The sequence below is a fragment of the Urocampus carinirostris genome, chromosome 6, assembly GCF_059441175.1.
Source record: "Urocampus carinirostris isolate Australia breed hairy pipefish chromosome 6, RoL_Ucar_1.0, whole genome shotgun sequence".
NCBI lineage: Eukaryota > Metazoa > Chordata > Actinopteri > Syngnathiformes > Syngnathidae > Urocampus > Urocampus carinirostris.
The window spans coordinates 15885683-15906009 of record NC_142354.1 but is presented as its reverse complement, the minus strand read 5'-3'; the positions used below and the strand labels follow the sequence as shown (position 1 = coordinate 15906009).

General features: G+C 39.1%; 1 protein-coding gene across 1 annotated transcript in view; it reads left to right on the top strand.

Moving 5' to 3' along the window:
• Positions 1 to 20327, top strand: part of foxj3 (forkhead box J3) — a 165743-nt gene extending 145416 nt beyond the window's left edge. The window contains exons 8-12 of the mRNA XM_088338043.1: positions 3855 to 4313; positions 5855 to 5956; positions 6047 to 6238; positions 9586 to 9684; positions 10671 to 20327. Of these exons, the coding sequence (XP_088194169.1) occupies positions 3855 to 4313; positions 5855 to 5956; positions 6047 to 6238; positions 9586 to 9684; positions 10671 to 10783 (965 nt within the window). The 3' untranslated portion in view covers positions 10784 to 20327. The remainder of the gene's footprint in view (positions 1 to 3854; positions 4314 to 5854; positions 5957 to 6046; positions 6239 to 9585; positions 9685 to 10670) is intronic.

Sequence of the window (20327 nt, the reverse complement as noted above, 5' to 3'; positions counted from 1 at the left end):
GAGCATCAATGGAGAAAAACATTGGCAATTGAAAGACTGGTTTGAATTAAGGCATTGTGTTGACTAGTGTATTAGATATTTTTATTTTCTTAATATATTTGATTTATTTAGGTATGAATTTAGAATTATTGTGAGCATTCAATTCACCAATTCACCATTTTTTGAAAGCAAGACTGCTTTTGAATATCCCTTTTTTGTGTTGGGGGTGATCATATTCACTTGGTCATTTTGTAAGTAGCTCGCATGCTGAAATAGTGAGGACACCCATGCTCTATATCCTTTTAGTCGTTGGGCTTCAAACCACTCCCAAGATTTCCTTCCCCATTTCTAGATCATGTCCAAGACGTTTTCTTTCTCACCAGGCATGGTGTATTGCAAAACAATTTTACAAATAAAAAGGGCAAAATTCAGCATACTTTTACTGGATATTCTGGGTTTAACTTTCCCTATTTTTTGGCGAGTTGTTTCTTGATAAGCCATGCCTCCTCCCCATGCGCTCCCTACCATTCACTTATGGGGACACACAACCAAATATGCACATGGAAAATGAACCCCTGATTTCAATATTTTTAAGTTGTAAATGGGGCTTAGAGCCGAGTACATAGGGTAGGGAGAATATCCCTTTGGTGAAAAAGGCCTCTGTGCTCGAGACCGTAACCATTTTTAGTTGTGTTTTTTAGGTAAATATAAACATGCCCATCCTTTGCCATCGATAGAATGAGGGTTTTATGTTACATTGAGAGCAAAGGAGGAACAGTTACCAAACAGTGGCCATTGTAATCCTTGGTTTGCTTTGATAAAAAGCGGGGTAACGCAAAATGTAAAAACTACAGTTGTGTTACAAAATTGTACTAACAACGCATTACAGTACTCTTTACCGCGAAAACTTTACTTTGTAATAATGAGATTGCTACATTTTTGTTTTTTTCTGACCCCGTTCCTGACTGAACATGAAACATTTAGTCCAGCAAAACTACTCACCCATTGAAATTTAACATAAAATAAATGAAACAGGCTCTACCCTTTGATTTTGAACGTTTCATTCAGAAGAGGGATCCATGCATCTGTGAGAACCTTTGTTTTAGTTAAACCAATGAAGTGTCCATTAAGTTTACAACCTAACCTGTGTACAAGCCACTTGAGATTACTTTGACTTTGTGAGAGATCTGCCTTTACTCTGTTAGCTCCTGATGCTATCACTACTGTTGCATCACCAAGTAATGCAAAATGCTAGTCCGCAACTGAGGAATTGTAATTCAAGATCTGGTTTGGTACAGTTCAGGTTTAAAGAGTATCTATCTTGATATTGATTCATCAATGCATTTAGCAATCCATTGAGTAATTTATTTTTACTAATAATTATGAATCAGGAGAAAATATTTGAATTCAGGTGAAAATTGACAGAAATATTGTTAACTAAGTGAAGGACAGTCTGATGAAAATTGCACTTCCTCCCCAAGACACGGCTTTGTCTTAGATTAGCGTTACAAGCTCCCGTAGAACAAAGACTGGCCATGTTGCAGCTTATTAAATGTGATTTCCTGCGTTTCCCTATCCATTTTGCGATGCTATCTTTGGACTAGGGAGTGTCCGGTGACCGCAGAAGCAACACGAGAACAACAGAGAGTCTGGGAAATGCTCTTGTTTTGCATCATTTGTCACCATTTTCTGTGATTTTTATTGACAGAACACTCAATCTGATGTCAGTCACTGCAGAGCCGCGACAAATTGTTTTCAAGCTCGATTAATTTTCCAGGGAGAATATACCCTCCTTGGCCTCAACTTTGGGTATGCAGGCAGAATCTAATGGAAAAGGGAAAATATGTGAAAAATCTGAATAACAAAACAAACTTGACAAATACACATTTAACATACCGTCTTTGTTTTGGACCAAAATCATTCGTAAAACTGACGTTTACATACAATTACGATGTTAAGTCTTAGTTGTTTTTCTTCAAAAAACAGATTAACGTAAAATTATAGCTTGTTTCTATTTTCATGCCAAATTATCTTTATTTTAAAATGTTTCTTTTACATTTGCAATTGATCCATCTAGGTCATTAATTATTTTGAAAACAATCCCATGTTCATATCTTTTTATTGAAAAAGGTTGCAAATGTGCTATTGTTTTTTTTAAATTCTGCCACAAAATGGTAGTGTTGGTACACTTCAGAAATATAATGCTGTTGCACTTTGCTCGAGTATATTTCACTTATTTAGCAAAAATATTTATATTTTTAAGAAAATAGTCAGATGTGGAAAAATAATGCATAAATGTTCAAAGGTTTGTGCTACTGGACACAAGAAAATTGGACTTGTAAATTTGATTATGGTACCAACAGTTTCTTCAGTTTTCAAACTTTTTTTCACAGTGTACTGGATCATTTATTTGTGTCAGTGCTGGTAGTTTCATCTTTGGTGATATTCCCACAAATGCATGTTTTTTTTTCCATCTTAAGCATGTTGAGGAGAAGAAATACTTTGTTAGAATGGTAAAAGACTAATGCGAGCGACAGAACAGGTCTGGTTGGGAGTGTGTTAGGTTTCAACTCTTAGACCAGGGATGTCAAACGCAGTTTGGCTCTGGGGGTGGATCCAAACTCTGTTCTCAGGTGGGCCGGAACAATAAAAGAAAGTCAAATTAAGATACATGTTTTTTTTAGCCCACCTTAGTTTTTCAGGATTATGCTTTATCATTTACCCTACTTAGGGATCTTTTTCCAAACACATTTATTCACTAACAATGGGGGGGAAAAATGAATTTTGGGTTTGCCTATGAATGCGTCAACTGGATTATTTTAACAGTTCAGTTCATGCCGTTTTACACCTGCACCAACTCACCATGCTATACAAACTAAAGTCGGAATTAGTTTTGCCTTAATTTTTGTACTGGAAAAATACCCCAAAAAAGTTTTGGACTACATCAGATCAAACTACTAGGCTTGGAGGCAGTGGTGGGCCATCATGGCCTGCAAGGCCTTCTCTTCTGGCCTAGAAAAATATCTGAATCATGTGACGTCAATTATATTTTGTCGGTCAACACTTACTAAAAAATTCCAAATTGTCAGCTTCCTTTCTTTGTTTTTACCCTGGTTGCTCTGCTTCTAGATGTGTACTTTCATAAGCATTTAACGTAGAGCGAGGGCCCGGACGCACAACACGTAAAGCCTTGTTTGCAACGAAATCTGTTTAACAAGAGTGTATAAACATTTACATCTTTTATATTTCTGTGTCTGTAGAAGTTAGATTGACAATTTTCCATCATTGACAGGAATATTTTAAGGCTGTCCGTTATTTTGATGGGTTGAAAATAGGACACCGAACTACAGCATCAGTACATCCTTTGGACACGCGGCACATAGAGAGGAAGAGGGACAAAGAGAGAGAAAGAGAGAAGCCCGGCCTGACCTAATACATAATGATTGACATTTTAAGCCTGTCGGGCTTGGGCTTTAGACCTTACTTCTAATGAAGGCCTAGGTCTGAAATGCATGGCCCGTCACTGCCTGGAGTATATCCTTTACAGTCCTCTAGAGGCCAGAGGGAGCATTTGGTTTGCATTTATTTAAAAAATGACAACTTTTGATAAAATTGTTAGAGAATCACTTTCTTTTTTTACTTACTCAATAATTTATGGCGAGCCGGATTAAATCATTACAAATCACCACATGAGTGATGGCTACACTCAAAAATAAGGTAAGACTGGAATCCCCAGGCCAGGTCCCTTCATTGCAAAGAATTTGATTCACTTATGAGTTTTTTTGAACACACAGCCGACCGAGCCCAGGTACCATGTTGGGTCAATATGTGTTCATAATAGTCAATAATGGGAATGCTGGTGTTTTGCATTCCAGGTCTGATGGGAATACCGTCAGACACGTCGCAGCAGACCCACACGTCCTGCTCCTATCAGCACTCCCCCAGCGGTGCCATCAGCACGCCAAACAACCTGTCTAACAACCAGCCCAACAGCCACTCCAACAACGGCGGCCAGGTGCCCCTCTCTCACCCAGCGCAAGCCCATCCCGGACACGGCTCACCGCACGCGCAGCACCTCCCGCAGCACAACCAGCACAACCAGCACCCGCAGCACAACCAGCACCCGCAGCACAACCAGCACCCGCAGCACTCGTCCCACGGCCAGCACCCGCAGCATGGACAGCACCCATCTCAGCACCCTTCCCACGCCCAGCACCCGCAGCAGCACACGCAGCATCCCGCCCAACACGCGCAGCATAGCCAGCACCCATCGCAGCATCCGAGCCTCTCCCATCAGCCTCATCCTACCCAGCAGCAGATGGCCTGCAATCCAGGTAACCAGACCAGGAAACCTCCACCACATTCAACATGCATACGAAAAGCAGAAGAGTTTGCGAGAAACAATTTAGCATTTCATTTGTCCTCACTTAATGTGACATGTGCTAAACAATAAATCATTGTTATTAACTGAAGGGAGAACAAAGCAAGTTAGCAGTCCTGTAGAGGATTTGCCCAGTTGGCTGGCGCCTCCTAATGGACATTTTGATATCTACTGTGTATATACAGGTATAGCTCTTGTTTGATAAAAAAAAAATGATCTATTTAATTTAAATGTAAAAAATAATATGCAACTCTTACGCTAAATAATAAATAATTCTGTTATACCATTCTAATTACTTTATTTACTTTATTTTGTATTCATATGTACAGTACAAGATTCATATTCAACATTTGTTACATTTTATGAAGTAAAATAACCTTTTTAATATTCAAACAAAAAAATCTGTTTTCATTAGTTAAAAAACTAAAACAGTTGAAATTGATATACCCAAATATATATATATATATATATATATATATATATATATATATATATATATTATAAAATTAAAGTAACACTTTAGATGTTTTTTTATCTTTGAAACAATCAAATTTAAGATGAAAAAACTGAATTGCTTCATTGTATTTATCAATCAAAATGAAATGAAAGGATCTGCATTTATATAGCGCTTTTCTCAAGTCATTATTTTTATAGCCCTCAGTCATAAAACGTTTTTCCATAGTTTTGTTTTTAAATTTCTGTAAAACATCTTGTCCTAAAAATGCATATGAGTTTTCATTGGAGATTGCTTTACAGGTAACAAAATGTCCAAAAAATGACTTTTTTAAATGAATATCACTCCCGCACAACAAGTTTTACCATGTTTTGTAGCTTACAATACAAATGGCAAATTCAAAAGAAACTTGAGTTTCTGTAAAACGTGGATCTGGTATTTTCAAGAGGATTTTAGTACTCAGTTTTCACTTTCAATCAATCTTGATTGTTTAACCAGTTTTGTAATCATACATTTTGTTAAAACCCTTTGATTTTCTAGATAAATAGAACAGTCAACATCCTTATTATTATATTAATTTAATTCATTCATTATCTGCACTACTTATCCTCAGTAGGGTCGCGGGGGTGCTGGAGCCTATACCATCTGTCTTTGGGCAGGGGACACCCTGAACTGGTTGCCAGCCAGTCGCAGGGCACACAGACAACTCACTCGCTCATTCACACCTAAGGACAATTTGGACCGGCCAATTAACCTGACATACATGTTTTTGGAATGTGGGAGGAAATCCGAGTGCCCGGAGGAAACCCACGCAAGCACGGGGAAAACATGCAAACTCCACACAGGAAGGTTCAATCTCATGACCTCAGAACGATGCCGCACACACGCTGACCACTGCGCCATTTCAGTGATTCAAAAATGCTGATAACCATTTTCTTAAAAATAACATTTGCAAAAACGACTGATATAAATGGTATGTTTGCACCCTGTCTTAATCTGGTATTTGAAAAATGTTTTATTCAATTAAGGTTATATTGCAGGTTTACTGTCGGACTGGTACCCCAATCTGGACGCGTTGAAAGAAAGCTGCCGAATTGCAAGCAGCTACAACTGGGCAGACGTCGACCTGTCACCTTTCCAAGGTATTCTCTTTGAGTAAAGCTTGTTTAAAATTTTAAAAACACTAACAGGCCTATGTGATTGTAACTTGATGTATGTGATTGCCTGCCTAGGATTGCGCGAGAGTATGAGGCAGGCAGAGTTGAACAACTGGTCACTGGAACCAACACAGATCGCCGACCTGTGCTCGTCCATCAACCAGTTCTTTGCCCGCACTGGTGTCATCCAACCGCAAGGGACGGTGCCGTCGCCTGTCTGCCACGCGCCCATGCACCCAAACAAACCCAGCCAACACCTCGGCACAGGTTCGGCACCAGTTCTTGTTCTAGTTTCCACTTAACGATGAGTAGGATTCGCATGGGTAATTGAAACCCTGAAAATGTTTGAATTTTAACCCTCGTGGCATGCAGGTACATATAATGTACATTTTCATGCATTTTCAATCTAAGAGAGCATTGAAAAGTCAACACTCGGTAGTTCAGAAATCCCACGGTATGTGAGAACACGTGGATGTTCAAAATAATAATGATCATAAACCACCGACTGCAGCCCACATGACGCTGGTATTGCCGACCGTGGTGCATTTCGCTCGCAACAATTCACTCATGCTTTCTACCTTGTGGTTAAAAATCAAGTGTCTAAACTCGAATTGCTTGTGAGCCTCTTGGCACAGCCAAAGCACTTGTCGGGGTGTTCACCCTGCGCTGCTTCAAAGATAAACAACTGATTGATTGGTGGGAAAGAAACAACTAAATGACTCACGTGGGAAAGGTAAACCGTTCATATAAAAACTCGTCTGATTCTCAACCATTATTGGTCAGCCGTTTGAATCCGAGTGGATTGTGACTTCTTTGGCAAAATGTGTATATGGGACAAACTTAACCCAGAGACCTTTACCTAACAACACTGACTTAGGCAGCATGGAAAGGAAATACTTAATAATATTAAGCACTGCATTTGGTTCTAGGGGAAAAATCCGAATTGGAAGATTTGTGGCACCCGACACCATAGACTATTCCCTTGAGTATTTTGAACCTGATTGCTTGGCAAATGTGGGAAAAACCGAAGAGGTTTCTGACGACGATGAACCGTGTGATCATGTGGAGGGACAGGACATGGGTGTAGGATGTGGAAAAAGACATGAGTGGACAAAACATTTGGCGATCAAAAATGAAAAAAAATGATGTGCTCTCCATCACACGAAATGGCTGGCCACTTTGTGCCTCTGACACTGCCAGACCTTGTTCGCCATTGCCTGCATCAGTAGCCCCGTCACCGCATTTAATCTCATTTTTACCTATAGAACTATTGACCGCATAGTCGCAATGACTCATTAACAAGGGCAGAGAACAATAACGTGCTGGTCAACGATCACCGCACAGTAACTCCTCATTTTAGCTGGAATGTCTTCTAATGTTTGTTGCAACAATGTCTGTCTTCAAGTTTTGGGGGTAAGTAAATAAATAAATACCTTAAAATTTAAATTTGTATGGATAGGTCTGATGCCACTGTACATTTTGAGTGGTTCGAAATAAAAGAATAGTCATAAATGGCTGAATTATTGCACTGCAAGATCACGTCCAAATAATGCACATGCATTGTGCGAGGTTTTGGGGGGAACTGCTATTGTAAAAAAAATGCATGCATTTAAAAAAAGGAAATTATCACCACTTATTGACTCGTTTAAAGGTCTAATTCGGCCATATGAAATATTCACCTAGAAATTGTATGTATATGTATATCCTTTACGTTTTCTCTATAGTCACTTTTGGGATATATTATGTTCCAAGGGGGAGGAATAAATAAATGGTAAATTGGAAGTAAAACAAATATAATAAATGGCTGAGTTAGCTAGCACACTTTTTCACTTGCAACTAAAGTACACTGACATATATTGTGTCACCCAAATAAATGCATGCTACAGAGATTAATGTTGCATTTTCGAGTATTGAAAAGTGCTTGAATTTTGGGTGAAGTGCTTGTAAATGCTTGAAATTATTGCCATGTTTTTCATACAGTATGCTTTAAAATGACACCAACACTGCCCTCTGGTGGTTTCGCTTCACCATTGAAAAGTCGGGTAAACCGTGCCTGTCTCACGACCGTAAACCAGCTCAGGTTCCCCATTAGTGGGTAAACAGTCAAACGCCCAGTTAATTCTGCTTCACAATGATTATATACAGTGGCTTGCGAAACTATTTGGCCCCCTTGAACTTTGTGACCTTTTGCCACATTTCAGACTTCAAACATAAAGATAGAAATCTGTAATTCCTTGTGAAGAATCAACAATAAGTGGGACACAATCATGAAGTGTAACACACTTTATTGGATATTTTAAACTTTTTGAACAAATAAAAACGAAAAGTGGCAATTTTTTTTTTTTTTTTTTTTTTTTTTTTAACTTTTTATTTCTCACACCAATTTTGACAGAGGTTTGATTCCTCCATCATACATCAACACAAAATATATACACTTGACACACTCATAAATAACAGAAGAAACAACAAAGAAGAAAAAAAATACTATTAATAGAAAGGAAGAATAAATGTTCATACAACACATCCATACAAAAAGAAATATATACATATATATATATACATATATATAAAATAATAAATCAAAATATACACCCAAAAAACAAAACAAAAAAAAAACGCACATAATAAATAGGGGGAGGTGTTTAGACATCAAGTAAAATTTGTGTGATAGGCTTCCATCTTTTCTCAAATTGGTCAAGTTTCAGTTGAAGTCTTGCAGTGATTTTTTCCATAATGTACATTTGCTTTAATTTGTCTCTCCATTGTTTTATGTCAGGAGGTTGTGGTTTCAGCCAGGACACTGTGATCATTTTCTTTGCTACCAGAAGCATTACCCTTAGTATATATTTCTGTTGACCAGATAGTAATTCTTCTGGTAAAATTCCTATTGTGTAAGCCTTTGGGTCCAACCGCAACTCCCAGCCAGTAATTAATTTTATTTCTCTCTGGATACTTCTCCAAAAATTTAATATTACAGGGCAATTCCAGAAAATATGCGTAAAGTCACCGACCCCCCCACAGTTACGCCAGCATAGATTTGAGGTATTTTTATATTTTGAAGTGATAGAGGGTGTATAGAAGAATCGCATTTTTACTTTCCATTCAAACTCCCTCCATGTCGGGCTGTTGGTTATTTTGTGTCCCTCTTTCAATGTTTTTTCCCATTCGTTGTCTTTTATCGCTACATTAGTTTCTTGTTCCCATTTTTCCTTAACTGCCATGTCCTCATTACTGAGATCCATTCTCAGGGCTTTATATAGTTTTGATATAACCCCCTTTATTGATTGTCCTTTTGTATACGATATTAATAATTCCTCTACCTTAGTTGGCTCCTTACATATTTTCCCCCATTCCTCGTGTTTCTGGAAGTAATGCCTTAGTTGCAAATATTTGTAAAAATCATTTCTGGGTAGGTCAAACTCTTGTTGGAGTTGTTCGAATGATTTCATTGCCTGTGCTTCCAATACTTGGGTAATCAACATCAGTCCTTTTTGGGCCCATTTTTGAAACCCTACCTCCATACCCCCAGGTTTAAAGTCTGGATTTTTCGCTATTTTTGGTTTGTTTTTTTATGTGACAAAACCCCAAAATTTCACTCGAGTTGTCACCTTTAGGAAATCTCTACATGGACTCCAGACAGAGCATGTCCATGATGGGCCCCCCGGGATATCCTCACATGCCCCCAATGAGCAGCGCGGGTCCCACAATGACTGGTAAGACTGGGATATACACTTTTAAATTTTGAGATGTGAATCTTACCTCATACTAGGGCTGCACGATTAACAGAATTCTAATCGATATCGTGTTGTGACATAGGATAGTGTAACTGCAAAATACTGTTTCTTTTTTTCAAGGATTTATAGTTCTAGTTTAATTGAGCGATGGAGTGTTTGGATAACGACAATTTTCACATTTTGGGGTTTTACAGCGCCTGCCCATCAGAAGCAGGTTTTCATGGCATGAGCCAATCGATTAGATGCAAAGTTTGCTAGCCGTTTGTGCACTACTTTAATAGGCTGGTTTAAGCTGCCAGCCAGTCAAATGGCCACCAAAACAAACGCAACAACTCGTAGCTTTAGCAGCCCGTTACATTGAAAAGGAATTGATCGATTAAATCGGACAATCAGGAAAGTCAGAAGAGTCCAAAGAGATGCTGGTCACCAGCTGGTGCTCTGCACATTTTCATCCCGTCCGGGAATCAACTGAGGCGGTGTTGGAAGGGAATGCTAACAGCTAAGCTAACAACTCTACCGAACGTGGCTCTTTACCAACTGCAGATCCATCAGCTCTGAAAAACAGACTTGTATTTTAATTATCACAGAGACCTTGCATAAGTCTATCATCTGACATTAGTTTGTAGTTAGTTAGCCACTCTCTAAATCATTTTCGTACTGAAAGCAGAAGCCCCCCAATTTTGTTGTGCTTTTGTATAACAACAATAAAAAACATTTATTTAATTCACTCAATATTGTTGTCATTATGTTATAGTCATGTAATCTCAGTCCCTAAGGATGTCATATTGAGGTAAGTTTGCATGGCACTATTTAAGTTCTCCCGAAAAACAAGCACAGAAATGCCTCGAAATTGCAATACATGTCTGAAAAGTCCCAATTGGGTTTTTCCCCCAAATCGTGCAGCCCTACCTCACACCATTTAAACATGTTTTATGTGCACCAATCCCTTTATTTGTCATGCCTAGGACACCATGCTCAACTGAACCAGCAGCACATGATGCCCAGCAGAAACTTCCAGATGCATCGCATGCCGGCGGACGACATCCAGGATGATTTTGACTGGGACTCCATTGTGTAGCCTCCTCCTACCATTTTATTTGTTGCAAATAGAAGCTGCGGAAAAAGGGAGATGATGGAATCCAGGGGAAATCAGGCTGGGATTTGAAAAAGAAAAAAAAAGGCGGTGGAAGAGGGAGGAGAGATAGGAAGAGGGACCCAACCTCGACCCTCAATGCCTCAGTCCTCTTTGAGGTGGGTGAACATTAGACGGGCTGTCCTGAAACATTTTTACATAAGCAAAAAGAGACAATCATCTTAGTGAAACAGGATCAAGTGTACGTCTCCAGCCCACCGTCCCAGACAGTGGCCTTCGTTAGACCCAAGCCCAGCCCCTCCCTCCTCTCGTTTTGCCCCGCTTTAGTCAAGCCACTCCGCTCACCACCGTATTGTGATTTCAGCTTGTGATTCTTCTTCTCGTGTGGCCGCAGCTGCCTCGTGGATGAATTAAGCCCTCTCCATTTTGTTTTTTTTCCTAAAACCTTTTTATGGTTTTTGCAAATGAAATGCAGATCGCTTCTGCAAGTCATGTGATTGTGCCCGGCGGTGAAAGAGAAGCCCCCGTGTGGGGTGTGGCAGCAGTTCTTTTGGATTATGCTTGCTGGGGTTTTGAACAGGGTGTTTCTAAAACAAAAAAAAAGGTCTTAGAGGCCTACGATAGAATGAGAGCATCAATGTGATCAGACAAAGGAGTGTTTAAGCCACAGTGATAGAAACAAAAAAGAGAAACGGTCAGCCTAATGTTGGTATCGTGCATTTTTTAAGTTGATATGAAGAGTGTGACAGCAGCAAGATACCAAATGTCGGATTTAGGTCGTTTATTTCTTAATTTGTCGGCGCGTCAATGCAATTGTGTCCGTGAATGCTCCGATTAAAGCAGTGTCTCTCAACTTTTGTTGGAAAAATCTAGCAACATTTGTAGAAGTACAGACTGGTTCAAAATATTTGATATCCTTTGAATATTGATAACTAATATTAATAACTATCGTTGTTTCCCTTTACTAACTCACAATCAGATCATTTGTATATAAAACCAATACAAAATAGTAATCTGCTGAAGAATCTGCTACTCAAAATATGCTTCAGCATGTTTGGCAGGGTCTGGATTACCGGCTTTGAAAAGTTTGGCCCCACAAGAACTTGATATATTTCCACATTTCAGGCTTCAAACTTGGATAGAACACAAAATATTTTCCAAGACTCAACACGTGAGGTACAGTCGTGAAAAGAAACAAAATATATTCGTCATTTTATATTTTTCTAACAAAGAAAATATTGAAAAGTTTGTTGCTGCGACAATTACACTGTAGATTTTGCTTCATGTGAGGGTACTTGTCCTGTTGGAAGGTGAACCTTCTGGTCTTTTGTAGACTCCCAACAAGTTTTCTGCCAGAATTGCCCTGTATGGGGCTCCATCCATCTTCCCATCAACTCTCTTAGAGCATGATACTACCACCACCATGTTTGATTTTGGGTATGGTGTTTTTAGGGTGATATGCTGTGTTACTCTTGTGCCAAATGTAGCGCTCTGCATTACCCCAAAAAGTTTCAATTTCGTCTCATCCAACCAGAGAACCTTGTTCCACATGTTATTTGTGTCTTGTTATTTGTGTATTTGTGGCTTTTTGCAGACGTCAAACAGGCCTTTTTATGTTATTCTCTCAGAAAGGACTTTCCTCTTGCAACTCCTTCATAAAGTGTGATTTATCGATTAAACAGGTTGTTCCACCTCAGCTGTGTATGCCTATAGGTGATCATGCCCCTCTTGGTTGCTTCTCTGAATATTTTTCTTCTTTTTTGGCCCGAAAGTTTAGAGGGACGGCCACGTCTTGGTCGTTTTGCAGTGGTTTTATGCTCTCTCCATTTTGATACCATCACTTGCACGGTGCTCCGGGAGATGTGTAAATGTTGCGAAATTTTCTCATATCCATCCCTTCTTTGAACTTTTCCAGAACTTTATCTCTGACCTACCTGGTGTGTTTTTCGGTCTTTCTTCTTTCACAGACCTTTGAAACCATCACAAAGCAGTTGCTTTTAAACCTAGAGATAATGGCACACAGATGAATTAAGTCATTGTTAGTCATTTAGATTGACGTTGGATCGTTCGGAATTCATCAGGGAACTTCTGGAGTCAGTTGATTAAGAACAAGGGGCCAAAATTTATACAAATATTAATGCGTCTCACATGACTTTGACGCTTGGAAAATATTTTCAGTTTTTTAGCTTTAGGTTTGAAGCTTGAAATGTGACAGTATGCCGAAAAGTTCTTGGAGGGCCAATACTTTCGCTAGGTGCCATGTCACATGTGGTGCACATATTGAACCTTGGTGAAATTGATCACATATTCCACATGCTTTTGAATTTCAAATTCAGATTTGGAAGAATAAATCTTATGATCTTCAAAATACTTTCTAATTTCATTTGCTTTTATGATGTACTTTTTGTGGTATTTACATCTCAAAGGATATTATTTTTTTTAGACATCCTGTGCTGAAATGTTGATGATCAAAACAAGGTAAAAAAATGTTTTACTGAATGCAAGCAAATTAATACTGTTTTTTGTTTTTCCTGCCACTAGCAAAAGTAATTGTCTTTGTCGTAAATGATTGAATCAGCATTCTTCCGGACTAATCGGACGACATGGCACTCGCAGCGGTTGGGAATCACTGCTTTAGGGATGGGTACCGCCGTCAGTTTATCGAGGCTTAATATCGATGGTCGAATAGTTGTGTCGGGAAATGATGGCGGCAGAATGGAATGCAATTCCTGGCTGCGGTCAGCCGAAACGCTGACGGTTTTTATCTAAATGCACCGAGACACTTTGCTTGTTTTTTCTGCCATTAAGATTTGTCCTTCCCGAAAATATAATTGTAACTTTTCACAAAGGTGATTTTGAAAAAATGCCCATCCGTATATTCTTTCATCTCTAACTGCCTATTGATCATTAAAGGGGAAACTCCTTAAACTTCTAGAAACAGCGCTACCCAGTATTTGATATAATTTCTATTCAACACCAACAAAGTTGGTCCGCTTCATGAGAGGCTACTAAAATCCAGTGAGTTTTACACCAATTTCTTAACCATTAATGTCAACGTGCCTGTTTCCCTAAACAACTTGGAATAATTGACAGCTGATGTTAACCCTTGTGCTGTGTTAGGGTCTCTAGTGATCCGTTTCAAGCTAATAGAAAGTCATAACGGATGTGTCGCAGGGTGCATAAAATTGTATATGTTTGTAATCGATACTCCTTTAGACCCTGTGTTAAAATTGACCGCTAACAACGATTAGTCGTGCCAATATCTGACACAACATTAGGGCTAAACTGCCACAATATTGACTTCACTGCCCAGCATTGGGCACACTAACTAGTGAGAATGGGAAGAAGGTAATCGAAAATAATTTTATCATATGCTTGCCAACAGAGCCGTAACATATTGACTCATGGAGAAACTGCACCCGAGTATATCGCTCATAATAATAATAATAATAATTTTACTTGTATTGTCATTCTTTGTAACAATGCACACAGAACGAAATGTCGATACACCTGACCCGTACAGTTAAACTGTAGCGAGCCGATGCACATGCATCTTACGTATAATAAACAGTTTCAATTAGTCTTTTGTCGAGAGATTTAAACCCCTAATTACCAAGTATTTTTGTCTAATGTCAATCATTTATGCTAAACTGATAATCAACTCAAACACCAATTTTAATGTGTTCGTATATAACATGGGTGGGCAATCCTGGGGATTTTAGTATCAATCCGATACTGATAGTTTTTGCTTGGAAATGTCATGATCATTGAATAATTGAACCCTCCCTCCTTGAGTTAGTTTATATTTACGTATAAAACAGAACAAAGATTCTAAGCACTAGAAATGTTTCGTTTTTCAATAAACAACTACAATTTGAACGTTTGACAGTGTAAATATTTTCATTACAACTGTTTTAGAACAAAAGACAAGAGTCAAATTAAAAAGCAGCAATGTAATCCAAATAAAATGTAATCATGTCATCATGACAACTATACCTTCCATGGCACAGTATTTTGAAAATGAAGTCAGACAGTGCAAATAGTGTAAACAATATAACGTTTCAACAGTATAAAAATCAAATACTTCTAAGACAACAACTCCTTCAGAGCAAAAGAGTGAAACCCCCCACAAAAATCAAAAATCCAACAAAAAAAGCCCTTTTGGCTCTGTTGCCATTGTGACAACAGATAAACACGTTTTTGTTCAGGAACAGTAACGTGTTTACATATTTTATTGGGCTTCGTTTCTCTCCATTGGGTGAATTCTTTTACAAGTGTTGATGGAAATTTGCCACATTAGCGGACCACTTTACCACACCAAATTCACCTGAAATTGTTATTTTCTGTTGTCAGTTTCTGGTAAGGGTGGGCTCATAGATTTGGCTCTCTTTTCTGCATGGAAGGCAAGATGCAGCTGCAGGCCAGGTAGGGGGAGGTGCTAAAAGTGTGTCTGTCAGTCACACAATCTGGCATACACTAATAGAGTTACCGAGGGTCCTGGGTGAGAGAAGACTCTATTAACAAATCAAAGCAGAGCTTTGAGGAAATTGGCCGAGGGGTGAAGTATCGACCTCAGGACAATATCATCGATCCGATCCAAGTACTTGTTTAGTATCGATAATATTGATGTTTAGATCGATCAGCGCACCCTTAACATATACTTCAACCGGATTCCAAATATTTAAAAAAAAAACAACATTATTTTGACATTATACATGAGGAGCCTGCAGGGCTTTTACCAAACGAGGTTGATGCTTGTGAGGATGGAGCTGCAAATCTCACCTCTTTATGATCAATAGGCTTTTTGCCCTTCAAATGTATGTCAATTTGTATTTTATTTTTTTAATATTGAAGAAGACTTTTCAATGCTATGTACGAAGTTTTGGCACTTAAAATCTATCGATTTTTGTTTGCGGTTTTGCTGTAAGCACAACAGACTATTGCGGAAAAAGCACACAAAAGGAGAAACAGGGTGATTTGCGGGTAGGGAAATATCCATATCGGGTGGGCGCTAAAACAACAACACATAGATGAAAGTTCTCTCACACGTGCTCATAGAAGTTATGTCAACAACCAGAAAAGCAGACTTCTGTTGTACTCTGCATTCTAGTTTTTGCATTTTAGATGGTCTCTTTTGCAAAGGGCAATGTAAATGTCCTCATTTCTTTAATTGACTACAGTTCTTTGATCATTTTTTAATATTGTTTTGGATAGGCTACGATGGAACGCGGAAGTTATTTTTGCAAGTAGTTTTGGGAAGAGTCGCCCAATCCTTCATCTCACCTCATACAAATTCAGAGTCTATTTTTCCTGAATTGCAGCAATCGATTCTACACTATGAATTCTGACCGGTCAATCAATCATACTATTATTATCAGCGCTGATTTGGGCCCTTCAAACAGAGGCCAGGGGCTTGCTTTACAAATTATTCTGCACCCAGGGATTCGTTTCACTAGATTCTGAATAATTCCTGTCCACAGTGGAACATGCCACATTTCTCGATGCTTTATTAATCACCTGGAGAATAACAATATTGCCTACATTCTAAAGTTCTGATGAAGGACCATGTAAAATAAATGCATTTATATATCGCTTTTCAAGTCACTGAAGACCTCCCAAACCGCTATACAATGTGCTTCACACTTACCCATTCACAAACACTCTCACACACCGGTAGCAGCGTTAGCCATGTAAGGCGCCTACCTGCTTATCGGGGGTCTTAGGGGTTCAGGTTCTTGCCCAAGGACATTTCGATATTTAACCTTGAGGAGCCGGCAATCGAACCTGCGACCTCTTGGTCCCAATTCTGAGATTTATTCCAAATGCATTAGTGCTAAAAGCATGCAGAGACTTGAGAACTGTGGAATGACTGGGGCACTCGGTTCGGTAATAGACCGATAAGCTGTTATTCGCCTTTTTTTGTTTACTTTGTTCATTTTGAATTCTAACCCATTGAGGCATCTGGCATGGGTCACCTGGGCACTCAGCATCCGTTTAGTCTGATGCCTTGTTGCAAGAGTAAAAACATAGAACGAGGGAATAAGAAGGAGTTTATTTTGTTTGGATTGGAAATGGCCACATTGCACACGACGGAGAAACGTATTGTAAGCCAAAGGTCCCAGCTTTGCAGACACGCGACACATAAAACCTGTCTTTTGTAACCAAATTTAAGTTCAGCAAGACTACAAACAGAGACAACAAAGAGCAATGAAGGGTGGATAATATCTTTTTAAATTATTTTTATATTTTTTTTAAGGCAGCAAGAAAAGCTTGGCCCAACCGCAATGTTCCTGGAATTCGGTTCCGATCAGGGTTAAGATCTACTAGGCTGGAAGTGGCAAACAAACCTTTTCCCCCTTGATCGATTCCGAGTTGTCCGTCCTTTTGCTATCATACCAACAAAGCAATATATTCCCTTGTGCAGTTCAGTCTCTTAAAGTCTCATAGCTGTTGGCGCGATTGCTTTCCTGGATTACTGCTCCCTAGCCAACCATCGTCTGTGAAACCGATGATGTTTCCCAACGCTAGCTAGCAAGTGCTCACACGCTAACCCGGAATCTGATTGGCTAAAGCAACAGCTTTCTCGAACACTCTTGCTATATGACTCACGGCCCTCAAAAGTTTTTGTGAAGTTCTCCAGGTAGATTTCTGAGGCTTACAAGAACTAATAGTTGAAATATGATTGGTTGAATGCTTAAATGTCTCCAAGCAGCACAAGAAGCAATGAAAGGAAGCTGACAGACGATCTAAAATTATTAAATATTTATAGAACAAATATAATTAACGTCACATGATTCAGATATTTTTGGGGCCAGCTTAGAAAGCGTTGCAGACCCTGACAGCCCACCTTGGCCGACACTGGAGATCTAAATTAGAAAACAATTGAATAATTGTGAAATAACTGCTATCTTCACTGCTCAACATTGTAAGGACCTTTTATTGTGTATACCATGCTACTGCAATACTTGTTCACTATGACTGAAGGCATTTCACACTAAACAACTCATTTTCAGAAAAAGCACTGATCAAAATTAGAGAACACTTTCAGGTGCCTCCCATTTAATGGTGCTAATCTATCACATGGTGCTGATTTCCCTGATTATCTGTCAACCCCTATTTAACTGGCATTCTAACTGGCAGTTTTACTGACTTTTCAAAATGAGGGTCCATTCTAAAGCGATTGAAAGCTTCCGGCAACAGGTTGTCCAGATGAAAACGGAAAGGAGGACCCTATCACTCATAGCAATACAAGTTGATTGTTCCAAATTTGCGATTTCCAATATATTGAATCTTTACATAACTACAAACTGATTCAAGTCACCCAAAAACGCTGGTCGTCCACAGAAGACAAATGCAAGAGAGGACAGGTCACTGTGGAGGATGTCAACAGGTAATCGTTTCTTGCCAGTTCTCTCCTGAACATGGTAAGTTTCTGTCTCGCCATAAAGTGTCTTGCCGCTCAAGAGCATTTGGACTAAAGGCCCACACTGCAGTGACCAAACCTCTTATTGGCAAAAAAAAATCAAAAAGCTAGACTGAGCTTTGCTGAGGAGCAGGTTGTGTGAACAAAGGAGAACTGGTCCAGAGATCACTTCAGTGAGAAAAGAAAATGTAATTTATTTGAGTCTGATGGGAAGCATTATGTTAGGCGACACATTGGACAAAGACTAGACCCTAAGTGTGCAAAAAAGGTCAATCAAAGGTGGAGGAGGATGTGTCATGGTTTGGTGCCTGTTTTCTGCAGCAGAAGTTAGGCCTCTTGTACAGCTACATGAGCGAGTTAATGCAAATGTATATCTGAACTTTCTTCTACAGCACATGGTTCCCCACTTGCGCTCAATCAGCTTGCAGTCTTAGTGCAGGCTATACTCTGTCACTTAGAAAACCGGGTAGAGAATTTCCTTGAAGGCGAAAACATTGAATTCATGGCATCGCCTGCCCGCTGTCCTGATCTCAACCCAATGGAGAACCTCTGAAAAATCCTTAGTGACAAAGGTTAGGGTTAATAAAACTCAATACCATCACCAAACTGTGGAGGAGGCTGGAAGAAGAATGGACCAAAATTACGTCAACGCACTGTGGGGGACTAGTGCCAACCTGTGGCTTCAGATATTCTGAAGTCATTCTCACTTCTTACCAATTGCCGACTGTTGTCACCTTTAGAATTTGTTTTCCATGCCAACGTCGTTCTCTAATTTTGATTAGGGTGTTTTCTGAAAAATTCAGGTTAGTGTGTAAAATGCCTTTAGTCATTTTGTGAAAAAGGTGTTGTACCATGATATAGACACAATATCATGTCATTTCACTGTGGAACAGTAAAGATGGTATTATTTCAAAATGATTCCATTTTTTTAAGTTCTCTAATTTTAATCTCCCGCGTAAAATATTTCAAAGATGTTTAATTTCTCTTTAGAGGGACTTTACGAACATTTGAGTTTTAAGGGTAAGGTTTTATGACAATCAATTATAAGAACTTTCCACTAAATTCCACAGATGTTTTATGCAGCCTACCCATCCCAGATGTCCGTTTCCATCTTTTGACCTTAATTCGCCCTTGTCGCTTACAACAATCAACTAATCCACGAATTTGTTGGATGCCAACGCCCATGGCTTTTTCTAGAGGTTCAAGTTTGTTTCACTTCTTCCAGGTGAAGAATTAAAATGACTTCAAACGTGGCTTGAAAAAGGGACAGCGTGTAAGAAAAAAAATGACTGGATCAATTTTTCGTTGTGGTTTGAATGAACTGTTTGCGAGTAGGTGTGCGTGTTTGATGTGATTTAAAAAAATATATAATAATCTAGGGGTGTTCACCGGGCGTTTTTACCTGCCAGAGAGATTATTCGGAAGAGTTTAAAAGTTGTCTTTTTTTTTTTTAAAGAAAAAAAAAATCCCTGGTGGTGTGGTTTTCAAGAGCAGTCATCATCATGCTAGTACTGTCTATTGAAATGAATGGTGGTTTTCCTTCAGTGCTAGTGTCGTCGTGCTTGTACATAATTGTCTTTTTCAATCCTCCCCTTTCTTTGTTTCCTCCTATCGGGGGCCTGGGGGGAGGGGGAGTCCACGAAATAGACGAGGGAGGGGAAAGAATATTTTGTTATCGTCCAACCTGGGGGTGACAGTATGTATATATCTATATTGTATATATGTGATGATGAAAACGCATCGGCTTTTTTTTGGGGTGTGTGTGTGTGACACTACCTTTGACCTGTACTATGTTTCTACATTCAGTGTTTCAATGTCAATAATATATATTTGCTTTGTGTTTTGTCGTTTATATTTTGTCCGTCATTCCTTGTTTGTTTTTCCTTCTAGCCCCCCCCTTCCCCCCTTTTTTATTTTAAATTGCACGATTTATTACTTTTGCTGTCCGACGAGGTGACACAGCTACTCTTTGTATTTGTTTAGTGCTGTAAAGTGTTATTAGAATTGTCGATACCACCCGAAAACCGCCCGTACCTAAAAGCCCCCCCTTGCCCAATATGCATGAATGGCACTTCAGAAATAAAATATGGTAACTTCACTGTGGAA